General features: G+C 41.1%; 1 protein-coding gene and 1 long non-coding RNA gene across 27 annotated transcripts in view; one reads left to right on the forward strand and one right to left on the reverse strand.

The window, feature by feature from the left end:
- Positions 1-25,698, forward strand: part of TENM2 (teneurin transmembrane protein 2) — a 1,520,094-nt gene that overhangs the window by 1,450,971 nt on the left and 43,425 nt on the right. For all 26 annotated transcript variants that reach the window (XM_039484033.1, XM_039484034.1, XM_039484029.1 and 23 more), the window contains 5 exons: positions 13,137-13,347; positions 20,053-20,172; positions 22,057-22,318; positions 23,094-23,361; positions 24,486-24,629. In XM_039484033.1, the coding sequence (XP_039339967.1) occupies positions 13,137-13,347; positions 20,053-20,172; positions 22,057-22,318; positions 23,094-23,361; positions 24,486-24,629 (1,005 nt within the window). The remainder of the gene's footprint in view (positions 1-13,136; positions 13,348-20,052; positions 20,173-22,056; positions 22,319-23,093; positions 23,362-24,485; positions 24,630-25,698) is intronic.
- Positions 1,694-24,938, reverse strand: LOC120370027. The gene is made up of 3 exons (XR_005583569.1): positions 24,841-24,938; positions 17,385-17,430; positions 1,694-1,797 (listed from the first exon to the last, which is right to left on the reverse strand). It is a non-coding gene; the product is annotated as an uncharacterized LOC120370027 (long non-coding RNA).

Here is a 25,698-nt window from a genome sequence, read left to right on the forward strand (position 1 = left end):
GAATCTGTGTGTGCGCACTTGTGTGTGTGTGTTTAAATTTAATAAAGTGACTCGGGCATGTGGCATCTTCAAAGCATCTTGCTAAACAGTAAGTAACTGATCCTCACAATAGCCCTGTGGGGTAGATAACAATGTATTATTATACTCATGCAAGTGATGGGGGAAACCAAGGCAGGGAAATTAATGCTTATAGGTGCCAAAGCTTGCACAGGTACAGTACCCCTGGTGCTCAGGCACAAGTTGCAGTTGAGTGCACATGTTTTTTTTTTAAGATTGGTTTTGGTTATAGCCAAGTTTATGAGCTCTCTGGGTCTCTCGTGCTCCAAGGGGGTGTGGGTTTGGAGTGTTAATTTCGGGGTGAGAGCTCAACATGTCTTCCAGGGTTCTCAAACATGACTCAGGTGCTGTGGACATAGTTGGGTCAGAAGCATGATTAAGTTAGAGGGCACAAATTTAAAAGTATTCAGATAGTACCTCCCCAGCCTTCTCTTCCTCCCTCCACCTTTTGCTCCTTGTCACAATAATAGACATTGCTTTCCTCTGAGTGCATGAACCCTGTGAATCTATTGCCATCATCAGAACTAAAATCCTCAAAGTAGGCAAAGAAGGTGTAGCTCAGTGGCCCCACCTGCTACACACTGACCAGCAGAGCTAACCGCTTGCTGAGGGAGCTTTTCCTGCACTCCAAGAAACATTGCACCTGGAGGGGCTCTTCTTAGGGCCATACTGCTCCTTACCATAGGTTATGGCTTACACTCTTCTGAAATATAGCCTGTCCTCTGAGTTAGGTTTGCAGTTCTCAGAGCATTCTGACTGGTCCATAGCAGGCCTTTGTCAGGGCTTAAAATGGAATCATATAAATCCATGTAATTGTATACAAACATTTCTTTAGCTTGGTTAACCACCAGCTAATGGGGGAAATGCCAGTCTGTAAAAGTTTGACATATGTTAACATCAAGGATGGTGGGGAATTCTTTAGCACGATTCATGTGTGTATAATTAGTAGTAACAGGTTCTTGTTATGAAAATGAACATTTAGGCTGAATCTGAAGGTAAAACTTAGTGAAAGTGAGAAGTATAAGTCTGTGGAATAGTCTCCCTGGGGAGAGGGTCACACTATTCCATGGGATTTACGCTAGAAAAATATACTGTAGGAAATAATCCTGCATTGCCAGGGAAAAGGACATGTCTTTTGATTATCTGACAGGTCTTTTCCATCTCTCACTATAATGGCCCCATTCACTTTGGCATATTGATGCTTCACAAATTATTAGAAACTACATAATTTTCCCTTACAGTCCTCAAAGAGACTTCTGCCTTCAGGACTCTTAGTAACTGCATCCTTCTCTCCCTAACCTTTTTTAGAAATATTTAGCAAAACACCCTAACTGAAGAAATGCTCCTGGTACTATACTCTGAAGGTCACCAAAGCCTGGCTTGGGTGAACTCTTAGAGAGCCTTCCACTAAACATGCTTTACAAAGTTTTATTCTGGAAACAGATAGCAGGAAGTATCCTGTTGATTTTAGCAGTTGGGCATAGAGGAGAGAGATAGTACTTCTAAGTGCTGGCCCTGTGGGTATTCACGGTAGGTGTGCATGCACTCTATGCTGCTGGGACAGGAAATTCTTCAATAGCAGTGTCCATTGGCCTGCACCTGCATGCTATGCCTCCTTGTGCTGTGAACCTAGGGCATAAGTATCAACACAGACTAGCCACATCTTCAGTTCCTCTTCTGCTTGTGGTTTGGGATGGATCCCTTGCATGTCTGCATTCTCTTCTTCCACTCAACATTTACCTGTAAATAATTGTAAATATTTATTTTTAGTCTTTCTTTTAGCTACTTAGCTTTAAGTCTTGTGGATTTGTAGAGAGAAAAGGTAGGTGAGGTAATAGTTTTTATTGGACAACTTCTGTTGGTGAGAGAGACAAGCTTTTGAGCTTGCACAGAGCTCTTCCTCAGGATGGGAAACTTAATCAGAGTGTCACTGCTAAATACAAGATGGAGGAAAGTGGTGGGGGAGCAATTGGGGGGAGTTTAGTGGGTTATAAACTGTTGTAATAAGCCATAAATCCAGTATTTAAGCTTCCAGGCTCATCTTTTGAAAGTGTTGAGCAGGTTTCCTTTGAGGATGAGGACTGACAGGTCAGATATAGAATGATTGCTTTGTGAAAAGAGTTCACCAGTAGGTGTTGTGGTGTTTTTGTCTTATAATTTTCCTGTGTGAGTTCATTTGAGAGTATAGTGATTGTCTGGTTTCCCCCACATAGTTGCTATTGGGGCATTTAGTGCACTGGATGAGGGAATACCACATGCTAAGATAAGCATATGTAGGACCCATGAAGGTAGGTGTGGTGCTCTGAGGGTTTCTTGTATATTGTCTGTAGGGTACCATTGTTGAAGTTGATTGTGGTGTCCAGGAAGTTGATGCTGGTGTCAGAGTATTCCAGATAGAGTTTAATGGACAGGTGGTGGATGCTGAAGTTCAACAACCAATGCTTGTTCATTAAATACTCTCTGGAACGCTCCCACCATCTTCCCTCCAGACTCCTCAGCCTTCTAAAAAGGCATTTTGTTGGATCAAGAGCCAACCAGTTGTTCTGTCACCACCTTCACCCCTGTTTGGCAGTCCCTAGCCCATTTCCTTCTACGATGGCAGACCTTAACTTTGGACAAATGGATCTTGGACATTATTTCTACTGACTATTCCATTGCGTTCCTGCCCACCCCACCTCCCAATGCGCACACACACACCCCCTCGCAATCCTCCTTCAGAGACCCCTCTCAGAAGAGGATTCTCATACTGGTAGTGAACTCCTTGATCCAGCTAGGAGCCATATAGTCTGTACTTCCTGAATACAGAGGGAAGGGATTTTACTCCAGGTACTTCCTACTTCAGAAGAAGGTGGGGGGTGGGGGGTGGAGGCCAATCCTAGACCTCTGCTAATTGAATGTCTTATTTGCCACACAAGATTCAGAATGTTTACACTGGCTGTCATAATCCCATCACTGAATGAACAACTGGTTTGTGACTCTCGATCTGAAAGATGTACATTTCCCACGTCAATAAACAATTGGCCTTTACAGTGAGCACAGACCACTTCCAGTACTAGATACTCGCCTTTGGACTACCAACAGGCCCTCTGGGGTTAGGGTATTAAATTCATAGCAATGGTGGCAGCCCAATTCTGCAAGCTTGGCTTTCACATATTTCCCTACCTCAGTGACTGGCTGCACAAGGGCCGGTCCTATCAAAAAAGTACAGATAGCAATGACCACTCTACTTGATCTATCCAGGAAAGTCTGCTTTAACACCTACATGGACTATAGAGTTTATTGGAGCAGCCCTGGACTGAACCATGGCCAAAACATGCTTACCACTGTACAGGTTTCTAGCCTTGGGGGATCTCAATGTCCAAATCCACCGCAGCCCTCACACTCATTGCCAACACATCTCTTCTGGGTTGGGGAGCACACCGGGATGATCACATAGCCCAAGGCTTGTGGATCCTCAGGAGTCCACACTCCATATTGTAGGTGTGGCTTGACATGAGTATTTGGACATAAGGGGAGGCCACATTTTGTGGGAGTCAAGAACAGGGAGGTAAAGAGATCAGCAGGCTGAAAACAGAATGTCTGTGCTAATTAAGGTAAGGGAGAACACCCAGGAAACCATTTACAATGGACAAGAGAACAGTAGATCAGATAAATCAGGAATGTAAAGATGAGATAGAGAGAAAAATTGTACATGGACAGTGCATTGACAGAGCATGCTGTACAGGGATTGATTTCTACAAAGTAACTAAGCCAACTGCAAAAACATGTGATAACAGTGGATAGTCAATGTGATGTGTAAATGTGTATAAAGGAAGAGGGTTTCTGTGTAACTTTAGATGTGTGGTACACCCTATAATCACCTCCATGTGTGAGTCTGATTGACTTAGTGTAGCTTCATTGTATCCCTAATGAAGGAACCTGAGAGATGAGACTGGAGTTGGACTGAATTCTTGGAGAACCAAATGGAAGAGGTCTCAAAGAAACCACGACACATATCAACCTGCTAGAGCTACGGGCTGTCAGCAAGGAGTGCAGATGCTTCCTACCCATCATTCAGTCTACTCACATCCAGATCAGGTCAGACATGACTGCTGTTTACTATATAAACAAGCAGGGAAGAGCAAGGTCTCCACCACCGTGCAGGGATGTGATCCACCTATTGAACTGGTGCATCTAGCACAACATCACCCTTTCAGCAGTACATATTGCAGGAATCATGACAAGCTCAGTAAGAATTTCAACAAAGACCACTCTTCAAGGATTTTCATCCTGGATCCTTTTTGCCACCCAAGAAAATAAATGCTGAGCTTATGCTCTCACTCCAGCCAGGGTCATGACTCCAGGGAGGATGCCTTCCTATATCCATGGTCAGAACCATTATTGTATGCCTTCCCTCCTATCCCCCTCATGCCTCCAGAAGATCCAGAGCACAGCAATTCTAATAGCATATGGTGGCCTTGCCAGTTTTGGTTCACCCTGGCCCTGCACCTGGCCTCTTCCACATCCTGGCGTGCCATAAACATTACCTCTCTCCAGAAGAGTCAGAATGTCCCTGTTGAACTATCTTCTCTCCCTAAAGGCACTGGGATTTTGAGCAGCTCATAGAGAGCGCATTTTGTAACAATCAATGCACTTCACCCTCCTAGAGAGAGCTATTTTGTTTTCACTCACCCGTGACATCCTGATTCCTTATAGGCATTGTCAGAACTTTCCTTCCCCTATCTCGATCTACATCTCCTGAAATCTGAACTTAGAACAAGCAGCACTTCTGAGGCCACCCTTGGCTTCCAGCTCTTTCCTGTATTTATTGATGAAGGTGACATTCTTGACAGCAGTTACTTCAGCTACTTCAGCTAGGAGGGTAGGTGAGTTTTGTGCCCTCATGGTAGATCCGCTTTCACAGAGACAAGGTATCCCTCCAGCTACATCCTAAGTCTCAAGGTCCCATCAGACTTCCATTTGAATCAAACCTCACAACACTAGAGATGGCAGGAGATTACTCTCTGTAGATATTCGAAGGGCCCTTGCTTTTGACTTGGATCAGACAAAACCAGTTCAAAGACCTCCTCAGCTGTTTATTTTATTTGCTGAGAGACTGAAGGGTGATGCCATCTCTTCTCTGAGACTCTCGAAGTGGGTCTTGGGCTGAATCCTCCTATGTTATCAGCTTGCAGAAACTCCTCTGTGTGGCATCAAACCTCACTCAACTAGAGCGCAAGCTGCCTCATGGCATCACTGCAAGGTGTCCTTTTTTATGAAATCTGCAGAGCAGCTACTTGGAGTTCAGTCCAAACATTAACCAGGCACTGTGCCCTAACTCAAGAATCAGCAGATGATGCATTCTTTTGTTACCCGGGGTCCTTTCAATCCAAAGCTCTTGGTAACTTTTACTCTGTGCGAGGTGGTGTCAGGAAATGAATCACGGGGGACACAGCCATCCGACCAATAGATGGCTGGCACAAACAGGACAACACATGAGTGCTTTCATTTAAAGCTAAACTTTACTTAGTCTCAAGCAGTTACACACATCCGCAACAGGTTAGGAAAACACCCCCAACCCTCGATAATTACCGAATCTGAGTGTGGCTCTCAAGTGACACAGCGACAGGCTTCCATTGGCTAAACTTCCATCTGCCAATGTATCCAGAAGGAGAGTCCAGAAGAGTCCAACTACCTCAAACTTTTTTCCCTTATTTATACATTAGTAATACGACAAGTCCCTTAAAGAAAACTTGTTAAGCAGACAGTTTCAGTGGTCAAGCAAGAGGTTTCCTTCTGATTATTGATTAACCAGGTGTGGGTTTTTCCCAGAGTTTGCAGCCTTGAGGCCCCAGTAGACATTCCTGAGGGCACATCCTGCGCTTCTAAAATGCATGTATTAGCAACTTCAACACAATTCTTATCAGGAAGGACGCAGGGTCAAGCTGCCCTTTCTGTGTCACCCCAAGCCCCCTCCCCTCCTGCCTTGGTTAAGCTGAGGCTGCTTCATGGCCAATTTACAGCCCGCTGACTTGGCTGCTTTTATCAATAAGCAATAATGGTTTCAGGCACTTCACTGGTTTGCCAAAATCTCCCCATACACTTTGGTTCAGCAGTGCTGCCAACTGTGGTGCCAGATATCTTCTCAAATCCTCCTCTTAAATATGAAGTGCTTTGGAATTGCCCATAGTGAACACCCATAGGGACCAGCACTGGAAGAAGAAAGGGAAGTTACTTACCTAATAGTAACTGGAGTTCTTCAAAATGTGTGGTCCCTATAGGTATTCAAAACCCAGCCTCTTTCCCCAATGCTTTGGATCCTCACATGATTTGTGGTAGAGTAGGAACTGAGGCAGTCTCTGCCACCCCTTGTGCCTTCAGTCCACAATCCGAGGAGGTGTGCTGTGCAGGTGTGTACCAATGGACACTGCTATTGAATAATATCTGGTCCCAGGCACACAGAATGCATGAATACTTATAGAGAATATTGATCTGGATCACTTATCTCAACAAACTCGTTGCTATAATTTCCTTTTCTCAAGTAGGCTGGTCACAGACCATATAGGGGTTTAAACATAACAAACATCTTGAATTTTATGTGGAGGTGAAAACTACAAGTAGTAAGGGCAGAGTGTGGAGGACAGGTGTGATATGCTCATAGCAGGCTTCCCCAGTTAGAACACAGAGCATCATTCTTTGCTGGCTGATGTTTCCAAGGGAAGCCATAGGCACAATGTATTGCAGTAATCCAGACTTTTGGTGGCAAAGGCATAGATGACCGTAGGATAGGCTCTTGGTTAGGCATAGATGGAAAAGACCTCTATCTGAGAATCAAGGAACAGGGGTAGAGCTAGTAAAGCATTGAGACTGCATGAAAACTATTTTGGCAAAGGGCAAACTCCCTCAATAGAGCCAGAAGACACAGGCCCCAGGTCCTTCTCTAGGTGCTTCCTCTTGTCAGCTGCTATCACTTTTGTCCTTTTCAAGCTGAGATACACCCAATACATTTCAATGGAGTTCTGCCCATTTCCACTGGCAGAGAATTTGGCCCTAAACCTTATTCTAACTGACCAATAACTATATATGTGTGCCATATAGACATTTTATACACATGCACACACTTGAGTTTGTTAATTATTCTTGAATCTAAGAAAGGAAAATTGTTTTGTCTGAGTCAGAGCCAAGAGTGACCTAGGAGCTTTCTTTCAAGGCCTGAATGCTATACATTTTGTATTGACTGTCAGCAAGACATAAGCTATCACTACCACTAACATATTTGCATGAAAACTTAAATGCCTCTATGCTCCAGCTCCTAGTGCCAAAGCACCAATTTCAGTAGGGACCATGTCACCTTGAGTTTGTCTCTGTGATTTTGGCTTTGTGATAAATGGGAGAGTCCTGGATAAGAAAAACAATCTTCTTCTTGTCTTCTTTCAACCTTCTGTCAACCAACATTTTTCTTCTACGTGTCAATACAGGACTTCGTTGTTACATATGTGTTCTAGGGCAGTAAATCTTCCATGACAAAATTGTAAGGTCCTTGCAGCTCTTTCCTTGCCCTCAGTCATCTATTGTAGTTTCACCCTACAGGGCAAAATTCTGTGCCAACTCACATAAGCACAGAAATTGGATGATTGGTATAAAGGCAAAGTGATGTAAATTCCAGTGATGTGGAATTCTGTAGTAGTGCAAAAGTTAACTCTACTCAGATGCCTAGTTGGCAGAAAGGGGCTGTAGCAGAAGAAGGGGTCCTGCCAGGCCTTAACCTGAACGTGGCCAGGAAGCCATAATCAAGAGCCAATAGTCAACATGGCCAAGGGACAATTTATCATAGAATAAGAGGAATAATTTTTGTGAGAGCACCTTGCGAGAATATTGTTGGAGCATCATTGTCTCTCTCAGTATCCGAGGGCAGACAGGTATGTAAAAGCAATTCTTGAGGGTCATTATGGCTTTTCTGTACCACTTGTAATCAGAAATATCACTCTTAAGAGAAGAGAAAGGAACAGTGAGGGGTCACAAATGTGTCGGCAGCCCACCTGGAAGAAGATATCATTATCTCTGCTGTGCACTTTTTAGGTCTTGTAATATGGAAACTGTGATCAAGAGGAAAAAATAACTAATTGCTCCAGAAATTCAAAATGCACAAGTTAATATTTTAAAATTCTGCTGTTGTGCAGCAGGGCTAGATCAAAGCATTTAATCTGTAATAATGCATATGCATCATTTAACAATAGGCAAATAAATGGGCAAATTTCATTAACAAAAAGTTAAGTCTTTAAAATGAACACCCTGTCAGTTAATCTGTTGTTAAAAAGGCTTGATAATCCGAATATTCAAGAGTAGCAATGAAGAGCTAATCTTGTGCTGCCAGTTTAAATCAAATCAGTTTCCTATTTCATTCTTCTCCAGGTTAAAGCCAAGTCAAGAGTACTTTCAGTTATTTCACTCTGACTTTTAAATTGTTGGAAGGGATGCAGTATCATGCTGACACCCAGATACAGTAGTTTCCCCTGGTGTGTAGGTAAGAGCGGTTCAGAACTCTGCTAACAGTCATTGCATCCACTTTATCTCTGATATGTCTGTTGTGAAGAGAAACAGTGCCTGGGTGAAACCAATTAAAGCTTCTGTCACTGGATTAACAATATAAAAGTGCTTAGTCCTGTCTAGAAGGTCCTGAACCCATCAAAACTCTGGAACATACATTTAAAACAACTCAAACTAATCTGTAATAGAAACAAAGAAAATGTTCATTGCAGAGTTTTGTGTTGCAAGAGTATGTTGTTATGAAAGCTCTTTTTTTAGGAACTAACTAATACTGTTGTACTGGTTATATGGCAGAGGCAGACAAACTTTCCCATTCCAGTTTAAATGTCATTAAAGGAAACAAAAACAAATTAATTAATTACACAGTTGTGCCTGTAAATGCAAATAGTTATGAAATGAGGTGTCTGGATGGCAAATTTTGGCATAAATAGAATAGAAATGCAATTTGTCTGGCGTTTTGCACCCAGCACAATTTATAAGGGGTTGCAAAGGTGGCTTTACACCACTTTCAGTCATGCCACTATTACATACTGGGCCAGTCCCCAGTGTAATATAGAAAGCAGCCTGAACTCAGAGCCTCAAGGGGCCATTCTAACAGCCTGGGCTCAACAACACAGATGGACACATGGCCTGACACCCTGCCCCCTGACATTATCCTCTACACGGGGACCGTGTTTTTAGGTGGAGTTGCACAGGTGTAAATGACAGCAGAATTTGTCCAGTTACATGTGTTTGTTTTCAGTGTGCGCATGTTTTTTCTTCTTATCATGTTTTGATACATTTTCTATAAATTCTTCAATTTAGGCACCCAGATTTTTGATATGGAGGAAGTCCTAAAATTTGCTAACTGTTGCTACCCCAAATCATTGGAAATGAGATCATTTAAACTTACTGTTTTAGATTTGTGTGATGAAGCTGTACTCTGGGCCTGATCTAACTAAGCTTAGGTATAGATTTTGAGATGCTTTGTTGTTTCTTTTTTTCACATACTTTTATAGGTTTTGTATTTTTTCCCCCACAACAGTATATTTTGTGCACTAAGATCCACTTAGATCTATCTCTTTGGGTAATGCAAGTTTAGAGTTACCTCCCAGTCACAAAGCTTCACACTGATCTAAAATACTCATAGACTTTAAGGTCAGAAGGGACCATCATGATCATCTTAATTAAATGAAGTGTCCTTGCTTCCATACATGTGGTTACTAACATATCTGAATTAACATAATGAGCATAATAAATTAACATGATGAGAATAGTGGGCTGTAGTTAACTTCTGGGATGTTTAGCAGTGTTTAAATTCCATTTAAATTACCATTAAAGATGATGTATATTGTATACTGCCATGTAATGCTGTAATTTAGCTGTGTTTTATTTAAAGGAGCTTTTTATTCTCCTCAAATTTATTGTGAGGTGGAGTAAATTAGGAAATGTTAAAAAGCAGTATGATGTCAAAGACAAGGAGATTAGGTTTAAATTGTACATTAAATTATTGCACACTTTTGCCCTTTTTGAGGCTGTAAGTGTGTAAACATCTGGGGGAGGGTATATGCGTACACACACACACCTCTCTATCGCTAGATAGAGAGATGGAGATAGAGAGATATATAAAATCATCCATTGTCAAAGGAATAATATGCATGTTTCTCACTGGTATTGGATGGAGATGTTTCTAGCCTCCCAGGTCCTGAACTGGCAATTCAGAACAGTTTGATTGCCTGCTTGATTGTTTGCGAGATAACTGTAAGATTGGCAGTGACAGGGTAATTTACTGAAGATTGCAATGTCAGACTATATCCAAGGGGGCTTGCTGGCATAAAGATGTGATTCTCATGACTGACAGGCCACTGGGAGATTGGTGTGCCAATTTAAAGTTCACGGTGTCGTCAAAAGTGTTCGGTTGCAGCAGCCCATAATCATGCTGCATGATGAGGTCATTATAGACATAACATATGCTCACATATAATAACAGGCATAGCAAAAATGTGCACTAGCTTGAGCAGGTAAATGTAAATTTGTAGATGGGAGTAATTTATATCCTATGTTTTGCTTTTGCTATTTCAGATGTGTTGATAGGATTCTCTTGACTGACAGTCGCCTGAATAAAAGCACTGAGCAAACTAAACAGTAGAGAATTTTAAGTTCATGGTTGTGAAGGTGTCACAAACCCAGAAAGAGCAGGATGCTGAGGAAGAAAGGCTCAAAGCTTAATAGGAAAACTGTCTTGAGTTATTATCTGAACCCAACGATGTCCTCCCATTGATTATATAAAGTGGGTGGTAAATGGACTGCAGAAAAAAAAATTCCCAGCTCCAGGATGGAAGGGGCTCCAAGATGAATGGGGCTCCTAATGTGAACAGGCCGCTGACCTTAAAGAAATCTATAGCTCTAACAACAAGGGAGTTCATCTAACTTAAGAAGTTTCCATGGATGCTGAATGAAAACACTGCCAACGTACCTCAGCAGTTTTATTTTTAAATCAGAAGCAGTCATTTTGATTGCAGTTGCCATCACTCAATTCAAGCACAATCCATGGGACCTAAGATGCTAATTGCAAAATTCAGAGCTCTGAATAGGACCCCTCTACTCCTGATACAGTCAGTCGTTTTGTATATCAAAAATTTGGTAAAAGATAAAAGATTTGGGGATATTAATTCTGTCTTACTATAAGGAAATTATTATGTGGTCTTAACTCACCCAACTATTCAGTATGTTTCCAAGCCATTCATTGCTTCCTATGGTGCTGTCCAAATTTCTAATATGAGGGAGAATTTCTGAAATTAAAGTAGTCTACCTGAAATTTTACAAGCTTAAATGTATTCCAAATTGAGTGGCTAGTTTCCATAATTTTACATCAGTAAATAACTGCAACTTTCTCATTTGTTTGCTAAAAGGAAGGTAATATTTTAAAACAATTGGACAATAGCTAAATTACACTGGAACTCCAATAAAATTACACATTTCAATTAGGTTACTTATACCAAATGAAAAGGGTAATGCCTAAAATTATGTTACAATGTATTTTAAATGTCGGGCCGACTTTAACTCAGCAAATTAATATGCATGGCTGGTAACTGTCTCCCAGTTGAAGGTTCCATTCTAATTTCTGCTGCTGCTAAATAGATTAGAATTTTCTTAAGGGCAGGTGAGATGGATGACATAGTATAGAGCCTGCTGACTGAACTCAACAATAGCATGATTGAGCCCTTCTTATCCAAGCACATTGTTGCCTAACAGTTCAAATTTGTCGAGGAAGGGGAAGGAGAGAATTGAATGTTTGAAGGGAAGCATCCCAACTGCAGCCCCATCACCATTTTTTCATAAATTGGCAAATTAGGCAGAGAATATAATTTTTCTTTTGATTGGGTCATGAAAATATTCCCAATTTGCGCTCTCCTCCAAAAAAATAAGTAAAACCCACAGCTCCCTCCCACAAAAAAAAAAACCCAGCAACAACACAACAGTAAAAATGTGATGTCCCCTCCTCTGTCCTGTGTTCAATTTTTTGATGTTAAGCCGCCTGAGGGCCTCAAAGAAAGAACATAGCTTCGCTGGCCCTGACTCTCCTCTCGCTTACACTGGTGTAGGTAAGCAGTTAACCCAGGAGTGGGCAAACTACAGCCTGTGGGACAGATTCGGCCCGCCAGCCGTTTTAATCTGGCCCTCGAGCTCCTGTTGGGGAGTGGGGTCTGGGGCTTGCCCCGCTCTGGCGCTCCTGCTGGGGAGCAGGGTCGGGGGCTATTCCACACAGCTCCCGGAAACTGCAGCATGGCCCCGCTCCGGCTCCTATGTGTAGAGGCAGCCAGGGGCTCCACGCTGCCCCCTGTCCCAAGCACTGCCCCCGCAGCTCCCATTGCCTGGGAACTGCAGCCAATGGGAACTGCAGAGGCAGCGCCTGAGGACGGGGCAGCACGTAGGAGCCACCTAGCCGCGGCTCCTGTTTGGAGCTGGAGGAGGGACATGGCCACTGCTTCTGGGAGCCGCTTGAAGTAAGCACTGCCTGGATCCTGCATCCCACAGCCTCTCCCCATACCCCAACCCCCTGCCCCAGCCCTGATCCCCTTCCTACCCGCCGAACCCCTCGAAACCAGCCCAAATCCCCCAGCCCCACCCCAGAGCCTGCACTCCCTGCCGGATCCCTCACCCCCCATTTGCACCCTACTCTGGAGCCCCCTCCTGCACCTTGAACTCCTCATTTCTGGCCCCACCCCAGAGCCTACACCCACAACCAGAACGCCTACCCCCTCCCGCACCCCAATCCCAATTTTGTGAGTATTCATGGCCTGCCATACAATTTCTATTCCCGGATGTGGCCCTCGGGCCAAAAATTTGCCCGCCCCAAGTTAACCTCATCAAAATCAATAGAGTTGATTGAGAAAAGTGTCTCAGCCTCAGCTTTCCCATCTATATAATGAGAACAATGACTTTAACCCCACCTCACTGAGCTGTTGCAAGGATTAAGCAGTTAAAATTTGTCCAGTGCTTTGAAGATGTGCACTAAGTATTATTTGGTAGCACAGTACAGCTGGCTTAACTTTGACGTTCCCCCTTTTCAGATGGCCTCACTGACTGCCTGGATCCAGATTGCTGTCTCCAGTCTACGTGTCAGAATAGCCTGCTGTGCCGTGGTTCACGTGATCCTCTTGACATCATACAACAGAGCCACTCTGGTTCTCCAACTGTGAAGTCATTCTATGATCGAATCAAGCTCTTAGTGGGGAAGGACAGCACTCATATAATTCCAGGAGAAAATCCCTTCAACAGCAGGTAGCAGCTATAAATATTTCATTACATCAGCCTGGGTACACTGCATGGAAACATCCCTCCTAGAGATTTTATTCATGTTTTAACGTGAAATGGTGCTTTCAGCAGCTATATCTGTTTCTGTCTCAGGGAACAATCCTACTGAGGGCATTCTGTCACAATTTATTAATATTGCCTTTATTTCATAACATTACACTTTGCGTTCTATCACCCTGGCAGAGTCTAACACTAAGTTCTCTATACTGAGAAGGAGTAGCCTGGAATTTTAACGCATGAGAACTCTAGGATTTACATTGCGGGACGAAATGGATACTAGTTTTCAATTAACAGGACAGTTGTATTTTGTGTGGTACGAATAAGACAAATATTGAAACACAACTTTGGAATAATTAAGTCAGATTTTTTTAAAGATAAATTACAGTAAATTAGATATCTTTGTTTTGGTTTATCATTTATTCATTATATAAATCCATTTTACTTTTAGCTGACCCACTATAACACCATCATATTATCTCTGTTTTCCTCTTTCTTTTAAGCTCTGGGCCTGGTCTGCATTATTTCCTAATTCTTTATTTATAAATAATCTAAAAGCCAATTCATCATTCATTTATATGTGATGCCCCATAAGATTAAAAAAACCTGTTTTCCTATTTACAGATATTATTCAAATGTGTCTGCATTTTAGCCCTTCATAGGGAATCTTTAAGAAATTGATGAATATATTCATTATGTTCATATCTTCCAAGTCAAAGCTGAAGAGGGAGCTGCATCTGGTCTTGTGCCTAATGCACGGCACTGGGTATCAGGGAACTGGATTTTCATTCCTGATTCTTCAATAGACTTCCTGGGTGACCTTGGGCAAGTCATAAATGTATCTGTATCTCAGTTTCTTCATCTATAAAGTAGAGATAATATTTCCCTATGTACCAAACAAAGCATTGTTTTATCCATGTGCTGCTCAGATACTACAGCAATGGGTGACATAGAAAACCCTAGCAATTAATAAGTGATCTGTCCAAAAAACGAAAAATATTTCTGTAAATTTAATGTTTGTTGACATTAACTGACCAACTCTGTAAATACTACTAAACATTGCCTTTTGCTTTACTGGTGCATAAGGAGAAAAACAGGCCAAGAGCAGAAACCAATCAGCTAATGCACCAAGCTGTGTGACATATCCAGAAGGGATATGGTCAATTCAGTGGCTGAACTGACAAAAGAGCCCAGGTGTTGTGACTCTCAATCCCATGTCTTATCCACTGAGCCATGGTGCCTCATACAAAGTGTAAGTGCAGCTATCCTGTCCACCAGCCAAAAGTTAATTTTAACCAGAACTTCCATTGACATCAGTAGAAATGGCATGACTTCAGTCAGGGTCAGACTTTAAAATGTAAAATTGAAATAAGTATTTACCCTTTCTCTTAGCTTCTATGGTTTAGAATATCTAGTTGTATTTTGTTACATGGTGACACAATCTGACAAATTGGAGGAGGGTTAAAGTTAATGCTAAAAATCTATCCCAAAGGCTTTACCACTTTAACTCTCCTTACACGTTATGTCTCAGTAGTGCAGGAACCTGTGCTCAGTCTCCCATGTTACAAACTGTAGGTCTTGCAAAGTCTAAGGCCAGGAAGTCTGAAATTTCATTTTTGGCTTACCTTCACTGTCAATTCCTATTTGTTCAAGTCAGGAAAATTAAATTTGGGCTTGTGTGGATAAATTTTAGTGAAAGGACAAGGGGTTAATAATTATAAAAACAATTCCTACTCAACAGTAAAAACAGTAAAAAAAATCACAAGCTAAAAAGCAACCAATGTATTGTTCTCCAAGCTTCTAACTTAGAAATAGCTCAATGTACATTTGTGGATATGGGTTGGGATTTTCAAAAGTGCCCAAGGAAGATAGGTGCCCAATTTCGATTGAATTTGGGTGCCCAAGTCAGTGAGGCTCCTTTGAAAATCCCAGACTTGCTTTCAAAATGTTGCTGCAAGTCACCTAAGATAAAATTTTCAAAAGTGAAAATCAGTGGGACTTAACTTACTCAGGACCAGATTTTGAAAGGTATTTAGGGACCTTAAGATGAAGATAGGCACTTAGTGAGATTTTCAAAAGAAGCTAAACAGGTTCAGCATGTAACTCTCATTGATAGTCAATCTGCTTTGGTCTTTTGAAAATCCCACTAGGTACCTATCTTCATCTTAGAAACCTAAATACCTTTGAAAATCTGCCCCTACAGGCACATCTACATTGGAATAAAAGACCTGAGGTACGGCCGCAGCTAGTCCAGGTCGGCTGATTTGGGTTTGCGGGATCTGGGCTGCGGGGCTAAAAATTATTGTGTAGAGATTTGGGCTTGGAGTGGAGTACTGAGCTCTGGGGCCCACCCCACTCATGGGGTCTCAAAGCTAGGGCTCCAGCCTGAGCCCAAACGTCTACACCACCATTTTACAGCCCCCAAGTCCGAGCTCTGCAAGCCTCAGTGAGCTGATGCAGGCCAGTCACAGGTGTTTAATTGCTGCTTAGACCCTAAGTGAATAAGTCTCTTTTGAAAATAGGAGTTAGGCTCTTAAATCACTTAGGCCTAGATCACTAAGGGACTTAGGCACTGAGATGCTGAGCATCATGAAGCGTATCTTATAGGTGCCTAGAAAATCACAGGATCAGCACTGCAATCCACAAACCTGAGTTAGGCATGTAGGCCCCCGATACAATGAATGGGGAGAGATAGGTGCCTTGGAATGCAGTCCACAAAAGCCAGCATGCTAGGCAGCTCTCCACCCAAGATAGCCAATAGGCAATGTGGATGAGAGGGTTGTATGCCAAGCTCTTCCCGCTCATGGAGATGAGCATCCAAGTCTGGGCTGCAGGGAGGTGCCAGTCTCTCATAGCAGTCCATGACTGGGAGAAGATAGGTGCTCCTCTGCTTAACTTGCAAGTGGAGCATCTTATTGGAGGATGAGGAACAGAAGCTCCCTTATAACCTCTAACCCAATGGTTAGGGTACTCTCCTGGGATGTGGGACACTCCCAATTCCAGTCCCTCTTCTGCCTGAGGGGGAGAAGGGATTTGAACAGGGATCAGCCACCTCTCAAGTGAGTGCCCAAACCACTGACTCTCGAGTCATTATAACCCTTTCTGACCCAATTAATAAAATAATTAATTGAAGTGGAACAACTTCAATTGGCGAGATTGAGGGAGACCCACCTCAGAATATCCCATAGCCCGCTGGCTAGGGCTCTCAACTGAGAGATTGCCCATCCTTGTTCAAATCCCTTCCCCTCATCAGGTAGAGGCAGGACCTGAACGAGTCGTCTCTCACATCCTAGGTGAGGATCCTAAAGGTTATCAGAGAGGTTGTCATCCTTCTCCTCCTTCCCCTTAGCTGTTTTGTGTAGATCTATGCAACCTCTGAGCCCTCCTATGCAACTGGGCCTCACATGCAACTCAGGCAGCTGACTGCCTGCCTTCCCCCAGATGGTGAATCACTCTGAGGCGTAGGCAGTGAGGCAGCAGAGCACATGCCAAGAGGCTCCCAAGGAACTTTTACTGCAAAAACATAGGTGCTGAGTGAGTTTAGGTACCTTTGGCTGTAGGTGGCAGCTGAGCAGGGAGGTTGTGGATTGCAACAGTGCCTGAAAATGGGGCTTAGGTGCCTGAGTACCTTTGTGGATCTGTGCCTTAGGCACTTTTGAAAATGTTACCCCATATTGGTATCACAGATGCCAAATTATGGACAGAAGCAAATGGTTGTGTTCAAGCCTGAAATGCTGAAACTGGGGGTTTAAAGTGCCGACATAGCCTTCAGAGAAATGCTGTCAAAGGTTAGGCCCCAAATTTTTGCATACATTAAAGCTGTCTTAATCCCATGAATTATAATGATCTCTCTCCTCCTGAGCTCTTTGTGCCACTCCATTGCAAAGAAATGGAGAAGAAGGGGGAGGAAATAGGCACTACCATCCTACAAAATATCTTTTGTTCCACCTGTTGACTCTGCAGGAGCAACTAATAATCAATAACATAATTCCCCAAACGATGCTTACCTCATTGCTCATTCTGGCACACAGACAAAGATGTGGTGGTCTGAAGCTGTTGAACAAAAACAACCATGTTAATTTGTACTGCATTCACATTTGACTTCTATTATGTGAAAAAAGGAAGAAAATTGTTTGAGGAATATAATTATTTTCATGCTTAAGAGGCAATAGCCCACAAAACAGATTTAAAAAAAAAAATTAAATGGCATCAATGGAAAATCACTATAATTTACTTGTTAGCTTGTCTTATCTGTAGGATTATTATTGCAGGTGAATAATCATAAATAGAAATGAACCTATATCATGCCTTTCTGATATTTTTGTTTGTAAATTTACTGTACATTAAAGTCATGTGTGAAGAATCTGAAGTAACAGACTTGTTAAAAATTGCGTGTGATGCAGGCTATTTTTCTACAACATTTTAAAAGCATGATTGATATATTTAGTAAAATAATTTGAGAAAAAACAGTAATGTGAAGATACTTGGCTTGTTCCAAAGTATTCCCAATTATATGGTCTGCAACATGCATGGATTTCTGTTGAGGTCAATATCATGTTACAGTATGATGATTTCAAAAATTAATATTTGACCTAGAAAGTCAAGAAATTTTGGTGTGGTAATCATTAAAAAGCAATAGAAAGGATTATTTTCATGAACTGGTTATGTTTTTCTGATATCAAGAGAATATTACAATGTGCGTGGAATAAAAGAAAAATGAGAACACGTTTGTTTAATAGCCAGTGGAGTGCACTTAGAAATTCACATTAGAGCATTTTAAACATTTCAAAGTTCATAAAAAGGTCTAAAAATAATCTTTGATATTGCTAATAAAGATAGATGTGCCCTCAGGTCTGCATCCCTTCAGTAATTGATCTATAAGGAATAACATAAAGCAGTATACCTATCCTAAAATTCAAGTGAATTTTGACAAGTTTTGGCAAAAAGCAGGTCAGTTTAATCCCCGAGTCTTAAAACTGGGACTCAGTCCAAGAACCTTAGGTGTCAAGAATCTGTGTCTGCCAAATTACCTAAAGTCTGTTAAGGCCGCCGAGCAGCTGCAGACCTGCCAGTACGGGGTCAATTCAGAAATGAAGCATTTCATTATCTGCTTTCTCTGTGTAGCTGCAAATTGAAGCTGGTGGAAAATGTTGAAAATGCTTCACGATAAAATGAAAAGTTTTCAGTTTGGGTTGAATAGTGAAATCTCTGCTCAGTTTTTACTTATTCCTTTCTCAAAACAAACTCCCAATTGTTTTCCTACTGGCTGAGTGAAAACAAGGTATTGGAGATCAGGATTCAGGGCCAGGTTTGCAGATGTCAGCCACTTACAATTTGGATGAGGTTACACAAAGCTTAATTTGGAAAATTAGTTGTGAAAACTACAGATATCCCCTCCCCACCTCTGTTCTTTTTGGAGTGAATTTAGGAGTTGATTGTGAGAGCTTAGTACTATAGGAAGGAAAAAAACTGACAGGGAAGGTAGAATAGCTCTGTACAATTCTAGTGATATCATAGTCAGACAATATGACAAAGTTCAAAAGTTGGGAGAACATTCTCCAATGGTAAATAAACTATCAGAAAGCAAATGGACCTCGTTAATTTTTCACTGACACTGGTGTGGTTGGTGAGTAGCTCCATTGAAATCAGTGGAATTGTACCAACGTAAAACCAGTGGAACTGAGAGGTAAATCTGACACACAGAGCCAAAGTGGCAAAGACTTTAGGTAATTTGGCAGACACAGATTCTTGACACCTAAGGTTCTTGGACTGAGTCCCAGTTTTAATACTCGGGGATTAAACTGACCTGGTTTTTGCCAAAACTTGTCAAAATTCACTTGAATTTTAGGATAGGTATACTGCTTTATGTTATTCCTTATAGATCAATTACTGAAGGGATGCAGACCTGAGGGCACATCTATCTTTATTAGCAATATCAAAGATATTTAGGCTCCTAAAGATGTAGATAGGCACCTGTTGAGACTCTCTGAAATACCTAAGGAGATTGTTAGTTTTGATTTAAATGGGAATTTAGTGCCTAAACTGCTTAGGTGCTTTTGGAAAACCTACAAGGCTCCTATCTGCATGTTTAGGTGCTGAAATACTTTTGAAAATATGGCCCTAAGTGCCTAAGTCTTTTTTGAAAATGGGACCTAGGCTCTTTTGAAAATGGGATGTAGGCATTTTGGCACTTCTGAAAATGTATCCAAAAATCTTTTATTGCTAGAATGACCTTCAATGAGTCATGTGGCATTCCTTTTCTATACATCGAAGTGCTACCAGACCTGGAGGAATGGTTCAATAATCACAGCTCACCCACCCAGATAAAGACATTCATCTCCATTCAGCAAATATAGGCCTCTCTATATGGATTAAATATGAATTTATTTGAATACATATTGATCTGAGTTGAGTGTGTGTGTGTGTGTGTATATATATATATATATATATATACACACACACACACACACACACTCACACACACACTCAACTCAGATCAATATGTATTCAAATAAATAAATAATTATATGGGCAATATTCTGAGTTGTTTTGGTGTAAATCCAAAGTAAATCGGATTTACACTGGAGTAAATGAGATCAGATTAATGTCCTTGTCTGTTTATAAACACCACAACCCTTGTTTTCATAGCCAACATTAATTGTGTTTCTTTTTCAGTCTTGTGTCTCTTATAAGAGGCCAAGTAGTGACTACAGATGGGACTCCACTCGTTGGAGTCAACGTGTCATTTGTCAAGTATCCAAAGTACGGCTACACCATCACTCGTCAGGATGGCACGTAAGTGTAGTTATTTCATTCTGTACCTACTTAGTATGTAATATCTCTGCAGATTGACAGATGGTGCTATCTAGTGGAACCATGTGGTATCATGCATAGAATTCCTACTGGGCCAAACAGCTATCAAGTAAACACAAAAGTAATTTTTCACATAGCATTTTGAATACTAACGGAAAGTAAATATGAAAAGGCTGACTTTTGATAATAATGTGTTAGCAGTCAGACTTCCTTTCAAATAAATTGCCCTGTATCTATGAAAACATTTGTGGACTACTGCAATATCCAGCTGAGACCAGAAATATTTCATTTTAAAATGCAAGGCAGGCCAACACACTGCTGGAAAAAAAAAGTATCATTATAGAACAGTATATTTTATTAAAAGTTCCCTTCTGCCTCTATCTTTCCTTTTTGAAGATCCACTATCTTTAGAGTTTCTTTAGGGTAGAACATAATCAAAAGAGTCTAATTGAATATACTTAGACAATTCCCCGCTGTGCGAAGAACTGCTTTTTTCCCTCTTGTATCATCTGATTTGAAATGCACACCAGTTCAGCTCAAACAAAAATGAAAGTGTCATGGTTTATCTAATTTATTGGACATGGCACTAAAACAAAACATCTATGGAAAATGCACTGTAAATATTTGCAGTTTTATGTGTATCCATAGTCCAAAAAACTGTGAATTGGAATAATTTACATGAATCAACACAGGGGATATGTAAATTTCCATACAGTCCAGTGTATTACTACATTATCACACCAGTGTAACACTGGAGTAACTCAATTGTGAATCAGGCCCTGTTATGTTATTGTTTTACATTATTCCATGTACTTGTAATTCAGTTCATTGCATTGCCAAGAGATAATATGATACATGAAAAATTAACCATTTTCTAGCTCTCTTGCAAAAGAGATCTGTGAGTATTTTATTTATTGAGGCTAGATTTCCAAGGGCTAATACGCATGCACATTTACATGCACAAATCATATTTGGCGTGGGAGTTAAGAGTAAATGTTTAGTGCTTCTTAGAGGAGATATGTGTGGGGGGCACATGAGGTAACATGCCCCCCGATTCCTGCCAGAGTTTATATGCCCTGTCCTGAGCCCTGCTGCATAACATTAGAACCTTTAAATTGTGCCCGTTCCCACTCACCTCCACCCCACTATCAACAGTTACATGTTGTCTCTGGTGCTTCTGAAAGGTGCCAGATCACTGGTCCTGGAGACGAAAATTCTTTGTTGAGCCACAGAACCGAAACAGCACAAGTTTCCCATCACTTCTCTACCAGTGCCATACACTATAGTGCTGTTCCAGGGGGACAGACCCTGAGAGAAAAGATAGTTCAGTATCCAGGCTCAGTAAGCCCTTGCAGTTTCTGCTGAGAATGTTTACGAGGGTGCTGATTAACATCAGATCTGGTGGTAGTGGTTTTCGGAGATGGACCTTTGTTCACTTAAGAAATAGACTTCTAAGAGTGACTTTATGTCTACACTGCACTTTCGTCAGTAAAACTTTTGTTGGTCAAGGTGTGAAAAAATACAACCCCTGATCAACAAAAGTTTTACTGATTAAAAGCGCTGATGTGGGATAGCTCTCTCCTGCCGACAAAGAGTGACTGCACTGGATACCATACAGCGGCACTGCTGTAACAGCACTGCTGTACCACTGTAAAGTGCCCAGTGTAAACATAGCCTAAGTTACTGCTGATCATGTCTGAATTTCAACCAGCAGCTTAGAAGTTAACAGTTCCACTTCCCATTGTGACTAGCCTGAGCCAGGATGTGTGTTTTAAATCTTATCGTTAATTTCCATTTGCTGGGAATGCTGTCACTGTGGAACTATTCAATCTGGTCACCTCTTATGTTAAGCCCACATTTTCCTAGGTTTGACTTGATTGCAAATGGTGGGGCTTCCCTAACTCTGCACTTTGAGCGAGCCCCATTCATGAGTCAGGAAAGGACGGTATGGCTGCCATGGAATAGCTTCTACGCCATGGATACACTAGCGATGAAAACTGAGGAGAACTCCATTCCCAGCTGTGACTTAAGTGGCTTTGTCCGTCCTGATCCAGTCATCATTTCATCGCCACTTTCAACATTCTTCAGTGATGCTCCTGGTCGGAATCCCATAGTACCAGAAACCCAGGTATGAATTGTGGGAGTGAAAAGAACGTAGAAACAATCACTCCTTGTGATAGCCACACATCAGAGATGATGCACCCAATTATCAGAGTTTTACCATCCACTCACCAGACTTCAACTGGCACCTTTGTGTATTGATTCTAACAGATGAGCTAAAAGACAGACTTCTGTAATGAATCTTGTAGAAGCTGTGCTAGGCTTATCTCACCCAGGCATCTCTCTCGACTACCTTACACTCTCTCCTACTGCCTCTCATTATCACATTGTACGTCAAGTCCTGTGTATTTCTAACTATAGCTGAGGCTATTTCAAGAGAATTTTGCAAAAACTTTGTATGTGCAACTAACCACAACCTGCTTTCGCTTATGCTAGTCAGGGGGATAAATGATAAGGGGTTATTTAGTGATCTACACTGGTATTATTTATTATTATTGCTGATTTATTCCATTTTGGCATCCCTTTTGCTTTATACCAATTGCCAGTGGAAGTCTCAGGTTCGTATAATTGCAGCCTCTTGTGGCCCCATGTATATAACTAGCAATAAAGCCTGTTGTTTTTATTTACAATTTTTCCAGCAGACTATTTTCAAAATGAAAACATGATAGTGACACACAATTATTAATCCAGAAATCATAACCTAAACCTAAACCAGCATGGCAAGGATACAAATTTTCAATTGTAGAAAGTTGTTAGTTCTTAAGTAAAGTGCAAACAGATATCTCTTCTAAATAAAGTGTACAGTGGCAAGTTTAATATGTCTATTCTGTGTTTCCATCCAGGTTCTTCATGAAGAAATTGAGTTTCCTGGCTCCAACCTAAAGCTCTGTTATCTGAGTTCCCGTACTGCTGGATACAAATCTTTGCTCAAGATCACCATGACCCAATCTCTTGTGCCTCTGAATCTAATTAAAGTTCATCTGATGGTAGCAGTGGAAGGGCATCTGTTTCAAAAATCATTCCAGGCATCCCCTAATTTGGCATATACGTTTATCTGGGACAAAACTGATGCATATGGTCAGAAGGTTTATGGGTTGTCAGATGCTGTAGGTATGTCATAACATTCAAACTCTAAAACTTTCAAATGATAATGTAGTGCTTATAATGGCTGATTTAGTAAGAATACTGAAATAAGGACTGTTGAAAGAATTTACCTATAGATCAAATACAAACTTTGTAAATTCTGCCTTCTTTATACAGTTTTATCCTTGGATTGAGCCTCATCTACCCATTTAGTAGAAGAAATAATTTGGTCTCCATATATCCTGTTTGGTAAAAAGTGATTCTAACCTTTGGAATGGCATGCATACTCTAGTCCACTTGGAATCTAGTGTATATTGTTGTTAGTGCTTGCCTGTATTGTAGTATGCTTACAATTAAAATGGTATTTTCTATCAGAGGTCATTTCTGCACTTTTATAGCCATTTTTAAATTGCATAGAGAGAGATCTTTATTCTAGCAAGCAACAAAAGAAATGACCTTAAAACCCTTTGTAACTTTTATAGTTGTACCTGAAAATGTGAACAATTGATGTAAAGATTTTACAAATGTGCATTAAAGCAATGTGAATCTGGAAAGAAAATTGTATTTTAAAGATCTGCTTGCTCTTGCACTTTCACATTATTCTAAAGACTTGCAAACGATAGCACCTCTTTTTCCAATAATTCACAGATCCCAGGTTAATGTATGTAGTGTATGTGTGTGTATATAAATATACATGCCAATACAAGCCTTCTATAATCCCATTTTAAATGAGCTGTTACATACCATATGAAAAAAATGCCATTAAATATAATAAATAAATCTGGTGAATATCAGGCTAATTAAAAGTAGAAGCCTGTCCTGTCATTTAATAGCAGAATTTTTATTAGATTTTTTTAATGATTTTTCCTACTCTCCCCTCATCAAACTGGTCACTTCCCAAAGCCAATTATTCAATGAAAAGGTCATCAGGTCCCTACAGAGTACAAGGGAATCAAGTTTCAAGGTTGAATTAAGTCAAAGATCTGAGTTTAATATTGTGGAATGAAAGAGCGCATAATCACTCTATCTCATAGAAAGTGTTTGGGAGCCAGTTGTCGTTCTGTTTGGAAACCAGTTGTTTTACTATTTGAAAAACTGTCCAGTCATTTTCGTCCATTGCTTATGCAATAATCATCACCATTTTTCCCCAGTTTCTGTGGGATTTGAATATGAGACATGCCCCAGCCTGATCTTATGGGAGAAGAGGACAGCGCTGCTGCAAGGCTTTGAACTAGATCCCTCAAATCTAGGGGGCTGGTCTTTGGATAAACATCATGTTCTTAATGTCAAGAGTGGTGAGTTAACTGATTCCATGTGTTTTCTGAACTACATGCCATCATAGCAACTTCTATCCATCTGTAGAAACTTCACTGCATGGTTTATATTTAAATTCTGAAAAACACAGTTCCACTGCTTTTCTCACTATATTTCTGAAAAGTTTTGTAAAGTCTGAACTGTTTTTGTTTCTAAGAATAATTGTGTCATTTTCCAAGAATTGCTTCTTACCCTGTCACAGAACAGCACATTCTTAAATTTCCAAGCTTTTCCTTCTGCGCCTCTGATCCTTTTTCTTCTTCCCCTTATTCTGCCAATGTTCTCTGAGCCTTTTCCTGATTTCTTGTTTTTGCCTTTGGCTCCTGTAATCCTCCTGAAAGATAAACCCAGGGACAACTGAGAGACATGAACTGGGTGAGCTGGGAGACCCCAGTCCCATTATAGTCATAATATCAAACACAAATTGGACACAGAGAACAGGATTTTTAGAGAAGTTAAAACAGAGGCCAGGGATGTGGCAATCAGAGAGAACAAATGACATCAGAAGAGGACTCTGAAGTCCCCACTTACCTTGTGATGATAACACAGATCTACTGCAAAAAACACTGCCAAGTTATCTAGCCAACGGTTGTATGATGTCAGGTTGACTAAACAAATCCATTTACCCCACCACCGAAGGAAAGCCAACCACCATGGCCTACTGGGTCAATTCTAAAAACAATAAATAATCTCTCCTTCCACACTTTTTCCTTTTGGAAAATTTTGCAACACTTAGGTGTTCTTCAGTGTGAATATGTTTACATTTCCTTCAAGCCATCCATTCTGCAGCCACAGCAAGCAGTCAGGTACACAAAGATGTTGCTGCAGCACTAGCAACTGAAGAGAGTTCGAGTTCATTGCACAATAACTCTATCCCAAGCAAACCTGAAAAAACACCTCCTTTGAACCTACCACGGTGTCAGGGACTTGCGATACTAGGAACCAGAAAATGTCAGGACAGTTAGCTAGTACCACAAAAACCAGCGAGAAATACTTTGATCAATTTCTTCCAGCATACAGGGTCTGAGCTTTGTGTGTTTTTCCACTGGG

Source organism: Mauremys reevesii, linkage group 8, assembly GCF_016161935.1.
Source record: "Mauremys reevesii isolate NIE-2019 linkage group 8, ASM1616193v1, whole genome shotgun sequence".
NCBI lineage: Eukaryota > Metazoa > Chordata > Testudines > Geoemydidae > Mauremys > Mauremys reevesii.